General features: G+C 38.7%; 1 protein-coding gene across 1 annotated transcript in view; it reads right to left on the bottom strand.

Moving 5' to 3' along the window:
- Nucleotides 1-3265, bottom strand: part of ESR1 (estrogen receptor 1) — a 160277-nt gene extending 157012 nt beyond the window's left edge. The window contains 1 exon segment of the mRNA XM_066179081.1: nucleotides 3249-3265. Coding sequence (XP_066035178.1) covers nucleotides 3249-3250 — 2 coding nt within the window. The 5' untranslated portion in view covers nucleotides 3251-3265.
- Between the last annotated feature and the right edge of the window lie 4782 nt (nucleotides 3266-8047).

Here is an 8047-nt window from a genome sequence, read left to right on the forward strand (position 1 = left end):
CTGTTGTAAACAGCGACATGTCCTAGCCTACCCCTCTGATAGCAGGCTGAACCCATCTACTTTTCCAGCTCCAGTCTGAATTTATTCACAGTCACACCTGTTTGGATTTATGTTGGCAATTGCTTTCAGGATAAGTGTTCCAAATCTCATCAAGATGAATAGTCCTTAAGCAAAATCATCACTTACAGCACTACGGCAGAAAGATTTAAAACAGTCTTTCCAAAACGCAAGTCAAGCTACTAGTTTTTTGCCATTTTTATTTTAAATTATATCCATATGTTAATGTTAAATGTATTACTTGAACTATCTACACCTTTCATGTGCATTTTATGTTGCTTTTGCCATATATAAAAAATTAAGATTTTGTTTTCTCTTTTCTCTGTGTTTGTATTTTCATTTCCTTCCCAGTGATCTCATGTTCCCTTGTACCTACCACTCATCAGGTCTCCAGAGTACAACTCTGCATACAATATCTGGGATTGGAGTTTAATGTTTTTCATTAGCCTCCAAGGGCTCCTGTGGGATCTGCTTCTTCCTCCCCTCCTTCCACAAACCCTGGCATAGCTTGTGCAATCTACATCGCCTCCTCAGCTTCTGGAGATGCCACAGCGAGATTCAAGTAGAGTAGCAAGATGGGTGTAAGAACTCAGTCCCTGTTAGCTCTGTCCCTTTACTTTCTACTTATACTTTTCCTGCAGTACTCCCATTAATTTTACTCTTTTCTCATTCTCTTTTCATCAGTATCTCCTCAGTGCCTGAGGAGACAGCAGACAAAAGACATGGGATTAGAGAGTGCTGCCTGAAGTACCTTGGAGTAGCTGCTCACAGTGTGCTATCCCTTGCTGGGCAGTGACATTTCAGGCAGGGTGTGTTGGGCAGTGCCAGCAAGACAAACATGGTCATCATGCCAAATGAATGACTGATGACTCAACTGAGGCAGCAAAAAGACAAGGTCTAAACTATGATTAAAGCCTAAGATTAAAGTCTACACATGCCTTCTGATCTCTCCCCAGAGTACCAGGGCTACCTATGACTTCAAATGGCAGAGGGGAATTCTGAGACTTATGGGATCACTGGGGCTCCAAAGGATCCCATAGTCCCTGTCATGCAGCACAACACCCTGCTCAAGCAGGGCCACCCACAGCAGGTTACTTGGGGTCAGGGCAGGGTCTGCTTGGGATTATCTCCAAGGATGGAGACTCCACAACCTCTTTGGGAAACCTGTGCAACTGTTTGACTGTCCTCAAAGCCAAGCTTTTTACTGTCCACCACCCCCTTTTTATTTTTTTGTATGTTATTATGCTTTTCAGACACAAAGACAACCAATGAGCACAAATTAAGTAAATAAATCAGTAGGGGAAAAATTTAAAAAAAAACAGAAAAAGAAAATATAAGAGATCTTCTAATTTAATTCATTATATTTTACCTATTACAATTTTTCTGGTTACCACAAGATTGGCACAGTTCTTAGGCCCGTGTTCACAAGCCCAAGCATTATGCTGTAGGAAGCAATAGGAAATCCAGCTCTGAGCTGCAATCTCAAAATTCCCATCATCTGCACATTGGTACCATGGAAACTCATGAAGCGAAAGCAAATAGGCAACACTGGGTTAGAACTTCGTTTATAATCTAGTGGACAAATGTTTTTCTTTAAATCATTATAAACGATCTTTACTCCTGCACATGCTTCACTTTGTCATCAAAACCAGCAACACAAACCTTTAAGCGAAAGTTCTGTAAGGTTGGCTCCAAATTTCATCTAGTTTGCACAATGAGTATGGCTTTTTCTAATTATTTCAGTTTCTGAGTCAGGTATTTACCCAGAGATACTGTTGCTCTTCTGACAATGCAACAATTCAACCAACACTGAATTTCGAACTTTTTTTTCCAGTGCCTATGATGATGATGAGAACTGAACTGAAAACCTAATGTGCTCTTTCTACTTCAGTGTAACCATTGCATGAAACTTCTCTGTTCAGAATTGATTTGGGGAAGGGGGAAAAAGAAGAAAGTCTTCCAACAGTCCTGCATTTATTACCTGGTTGTTAGGGCATAGATCAGAAACACAATAAAATAAAACAATGTTCAGTAATGACCTCTGCACCTCCAAGTGATGTGACAGGAGGTCCAGGCTATAGGCCATGAAGGGAAATAGAAAGATTCTAGCTTATTTCATTACATGTTTTTCCAAACACTCATTCTCTAACTTTTATATGATATCAAGGCATACCACTTAGGACCCAAGTTCAAAATAAGCTTAGCAACACTTAAATGATAAGTCCAAAAATTTCAAGTAAACTCCAGTGAAAATACATGTAATTTGGAAGAAAGAAGAAAAAGGAAAAAAAGGAAAACCAAGTCAAATCAAAACAAAAGCCAAAACCCCCAAAACAGAAAATAAGTAAAACATATATATATCCAGCTGGGGGGGGGAATGATTTTCAGAAAATCATACTTATCTAAGGAAAAAAAAATGCAGTTAGATAAAATCATTACTCCATAATTACCAAGTAAATTTTACCAAACGAGTTCAGAGCCTGTGTTAAAGAATAGAAAGATCAGACTCTTAGTTTGTACCAGGAAGCACCCCGTTGGTAAATCTCACTAAATACATGGTTTCAATATCATGTGCTATAAGTATTGCTCAGCATCAGTTTTTCAGTATTTCATACAGTATTTCACTTCATTCATACCAGAAAAACGATATACTGCCTTGGGTGTGACTGTCCTCTAATTCAAATAAATCCTTTCCCCATTATGTCTCAGCCACTTGGTAAAGGCACCAGTATGTGATTTCAGATTATTTTATTTACTATTGCCTTTCTGCCTACATGAAGGATTTTGACTGAGGGCTAGAGGACAGAACAGGGGGGGGTCACACTGTTCTTTCGCAACTGCAGCACAGGATTTACGACACCGTCTATAGCACACATTAAACAAAGTACTACTACACCTGAAATATTCACCTTAAAACACAGTTTAGGCAACTTTTGCAATGCCTTTGGCTTGTTTTCTGTTGCTTTTTTAAGCTTCTCGGTGACACTGCAGGACACAGGAAAAAAGGAACATAGTAAGAAAAGTAAAGTATTAAAGAGTAAAAAATTAAATCCAAACCAAAACACTCAACTTCCAAGCATTTCCATAAGTATAACTGGGCATGCCCAGCAAAGGTTCAGGGTAAAAGCAGCGTTAAAAACTGAGTGTGAGGGACAGAAACTGCAAAAGCCAAGAGTTTTTTTCTGACTTACATTGCTCCCAGCAGGCTGTTGCCATTCCCTCTGCGGGGCTCTCACTGGCCAGGGGGATCACATGACACTGGGAACCAAAATAGAAAAGTCTCGGGAGCAAGGAAGCTGAACCAGAAACACATTTTCAAGAAAAGATGTATCGTGGGCACGATAACACACCATCAGGAGCAGAAGGTGGTAAATTTAGACGGGAACCTAGGCTGTGCTGTAAAAGGGATAATGCCTTGGACTTCACAACCCGACATCGGCTATCCTTTCTATACACGGGAAACGTTCATAAATCTCAGCCTGTGTCTGTACGTAACTAAACCTGCTAACTGCTCTAGTAAAACACCAGACCTCAAAAGAAAGTAGATCAATCAAACTTTAAAATAAATCTGTTGAAGTTTAAAAATAGCCTCCTACCGTCGGAACCATTTTCATCTTCAGGCTAAGGCTTCTAGTTGTTTGTTTGTGGAGAGGAAGCAATTTTTTTTTTAAAGGATATGCTCTTAAGGTAATTGGGTGAGCTGTAAACACATTTCAAAGATTGTTTTCAATTCTTTCACAAGTAAAAACTATGGTTGCAGACCCATACGTTTGTAAAATGTCACTGTAAATCTATGAATCTAATAATTTAACCATAAAGGTATAAACAAAAATGCAAAGAATCCGACTCAAAAGTTGAACAGATGAGTTAGTGACCAAATTCAAGCTCCATCCAACAATAAAATATCCTCTGATTTCAAGGTTGCTGTTTCGTTATCCCTGTTCTTCCAGTTTTGTAAACCTTGTAAAAAATAAATTACAGCAAAATACTATTCTTGGGATTACAGGAAATACATGTTACTTTCTTACTTTACAAGTTACTTTCTGTTCCTTTAACAGCTAACTTTTTCATAATTTCCTAGTCATTCGAAATCCGATTGTTACAATTCTCCATTCTATAAAATGTCAAGATTTCCTTGTTTCCAGTAAATGTCAGTTATTGAAGAAAAAAGGCTTTACTGAAAAATGCAAACAGCAGTAGAGAATCTGTGATCAAGGAAAGGGAAATATGCTGCATATCTTAACAGGACAAGGACAGGAAAAAATTTCATGTTCTAACCTTTAAATGTAGTCACCCTCACCTTACAGTCATAAGGCAAAAAAATTGAAAATCCCACCCTTTCAATGCAACTGGCTCACAAAACCTTCTGGATTAACACAGGAATAGAGAATGCAATTCAAAATCCTACATAGCAGACTCCCAACTCTGCAAGAAAAAAATTGAAAATAATATGAACATGAGATAAGAAACCAATTTGTTCTCCTTCATTAAGAAAAAATAAATAAATTAAAGGAAACCCCAAACACACACAGAAGTTCTTAATAAAATCACAGATTAAATTTCTCAGAAAGAATTGTACAGCTGTATCAAAATATATACATCATTAGAGAACATCTTCAATCAAAATAGACAACTTGGTATTAAAAAAACCGACAAGATCTGTGTTATTCTGCAGGATATCCCAACATTTAAACTGAATTTTTCACAAAGTGAGTTTCAAGCCCACATAAACAGGGTAGCTTAAAAAGGCTCCTTGTATCTTCCCTGTTCTTATTAACAAGAAAAGGAAACTCGAGCATTGACTCAAAGTAGTAGTAGTATAGAAGTAAACACCAGAGCTGTTGCCATTGGTTATTTAAAGATAAAGAAAACCTTTCTAACACTACAAATTCTGAACTATTTGGTGGGGGTTTTCTGGGGAAAAAAAATTACATTTTGAAAAGCACAGTGCATATTACTGTGTACGTGCTTGCAAGTATTCTACCACATACATGACTTCTATCACTGTGGTTTTAGGAGAAGCTTTGCATCACTGAAATTGTACCTTTTGGCAGGTAATGTGGCAGAACTGAAGTAGGGGGAAACTTGCCAATTATCATGGTGAGAGACAAACCAGGGTACTGATATAAGTACACAAAATACACAAAACTGGAGATTTTGTCATAGCTCTTAAAATTACTACAGAAAATTTGCTTTGGCCATGTCTTGTTCATTGTTTTCAGAAACCTCTATGAAAAATCATGCCTTGGATCAATTTTAAATGTAACAGTGGCATGCTTTACCATACTTCAGACAAAGCCTAGCTAAGTGGTAACATTTTTCTCAGTGTTTTTTTCACTGTACATCCCAGACATTGTGCAGATCATCTCAGGAACCCCTCTGTGGTCAAACACATAATTTATTTCATTTGCTTTGTGTTATACTCTCCTCTGTTTTATTTATCAATTGGGATCTATGAAAGCTGCAAAACACACAGGGTGGGGGCTATGCTACTGTATTCCATCATAGGCAAGTCAATGGGCTGGAAATACAATCATATGGAGAGAAAAACTAAAGGCAAAGACAGTGAAATAAATGGCCAGAGGAATGCCAATTAAGGGAAAGAAATGCACCCATGTGAGATAAAAGCACAGCAAGGAGGATGTACACCATCTACAAGACAGAGTACAAAGCCTTGGATAAAAACAGAAACAGTGTCACTGTACCCAAGAGCTTAATGCAGAGTGAGGAAGACTTGAAACAGAGTAGAATACCTCTTTACGCAGTTGGAACCAGGGCACTGGTGTTATTCTACATGCCTGCTTCCCCCACTTTTCTTAGCTCTGATATATACAGAATCATAGAATCATTTACATTGGAAAATACCTTTACAATCATCAGGTTCAACTGTTAACTGAGCACTGGCAAATTCACCACTAAGCAGAGTCCCTAAATAATGTTACATCTACACATTTTTAAGTACCCCAGGAATGGGGACTCATCCACTTCCTGGGCAGCCTGTCCCAATACTTGGCCACTCTTCTGACAAAGGAATTTATCCTAATATCCGACCTGAAACTCCTCTGGCACAATCAGAGGTAATTTTCTCTCATCCTATCATTTGTTCCTTGGGACAACAGGCTGACTGCTGCCTGGCTACAACCTCCTTTCAGGTAGTTTTAGGGAGCTGCAAGATCTCCCTTCAGTCTCTCTTTCTCCAGATGAAATACCCCCAACTCCTTCAGCCACAAGTCTTGTGCTCAAGACCTTTCAGCAGCTCCCTTGTCCTTCTCTGGACTCACTCCAGCACCTCCATGTCCTTCTTGTAGTGAGGGGCCCAAAACTTGGCAGCCTCACCAGTGCCAAGTACAGGGGGAAACTCACTGTCCTGGTCCTGCTGGCCAGGGGGACAATCACTGTCCTGATCCTGGCACCTGGGCACAGCTGGCTCATGTTCAGCTGCTGTTGGCCAACACTCCCGGGTCCTTTTCTACCAGGCAGCTTCCCAGCCACTCTGCCCCTGGCCTGCAGCACTGCAGGGGGTTGTTGTGACCCCAGGTGCAGGATCTGGCACTTGGTAGTGAATTGCTTAAATAGGCAATTGCATTAAATCAGCAATCTGACAAATACTGCATTTTATACTCCACTTATTTTTTAAAATATATCTATCAGTTTATAAAGTTTCAGCTGGAAGTATATTTGGGACAACCACTGTTCACCTGCCCTGGTAGTACATTATGATTTCCTAAAAAATTCAATTCATAGATAAAGAACACCATTTAACGTAGTGTGCAGAACAGTTTTATCAATTTAAATTGCTAGAAACATGCATCTCTATTCTACCTTCTTGGCAGGTAGCTTAATTCTTGAGCCAGAAGAAACCAAGTCAATCTTTTCAAGCTGTGGGCTCACATGTCTCGGAGTAGGACTAGATTGAACCAATTTTCTGAGATTGCCTTTTTGTATATTAGTAGAATACTTAACAAGAGAAATAGCAGAGCCAGCAAGTTCCATGGATATTCCGCATCCATGGAAAAACTCAGTATTTGGACCCCTTTTTATTCACTATACTAATACATCCTCAAAATAGTTTTCTTCGCCACTCCCCAAAAAATTTAATTCTGACTGCTATCACCGAGTTTCTGTATGTTCTAAAGGGACAGTTCACCATAAAGTTAGTGGGAACTTTTAGTATAAATAAACAGAAATAGACTAATAATATCTTCATCCTTCCCTATCCCCTCAGTTTAGAGTATAAATTTATGGTTTAGTCTTAACATACAGACAGGACTAAATAATATCACTCTCTTAATTCCTCCCATGTAAAACTGAAATCCACAGCTATTTGAACAAAATGTACTAATCTCAGTGCTACAATTGGCCCTTAAGAGCCTAAAGATAATCCTTTGTAACAGACAGCCACCACAATTTGTTCAAAGTCACTACACAAATCTTTGCAAGTTTACAAGGGTGTGGTGACACACCTGATCTAAACACTAACATACATACATTGCTCATAAACCATCTCCTGGAAAACTCCAACCTCATACAAGATATTTAAACTCCTTTAGTGACCTTCTATGATTGAAAAGTCCAAGCAGTGATTTAAACCGTAAAGATCCTATTCTCTACAACCAGGAAAAAATAGTTTCCAGTATGTTCTAATGTAATAATAAAACATAACCCTCCTACCTCAGTGATTCCTGCTTCAGCTGAAGACTTTTTTCTCCCTAGCAGATAAAATTGTCCCTAATAGAAATGCAAACACTTAAATATTAATTTTGTGCTTTAAAGGGAGAATGGAAATAAGAGATATTTCTTAATCTGTTTACATATATGATGTGACTTCACACATAGAAGACAGTAGCCGGTTTAATGCAGTTTCTATTTCTGCTAAGAGAAATAGAACAAAATGGAGAAACGTCAGGTTACACAGCATTATCTGCTCCCTGCTGTGTCAGCCATCAGTATGCCACAACTACCACCTGTACTACCAAATTGTTGCAGACTA

The sequence above is a fragment of the Chamaea fasciata genome, unplaced genomic scaffold (assembly GCF_029207755.1).
Source record: "Chamaea fasciata isolate MVZ Bird 193981 ecotype frontalis unplaced genomic scaffold, bChaFas1.0.hap1 SCAF_3, whole genome shotgun sequence".
Taxonomy (NCBI): domain Eukaryota; kingdom Metazoa; phylum Chordata; class Aves; order Passeriformes; family Sylviidae; genus Chamaea; species Chamaea fasciata.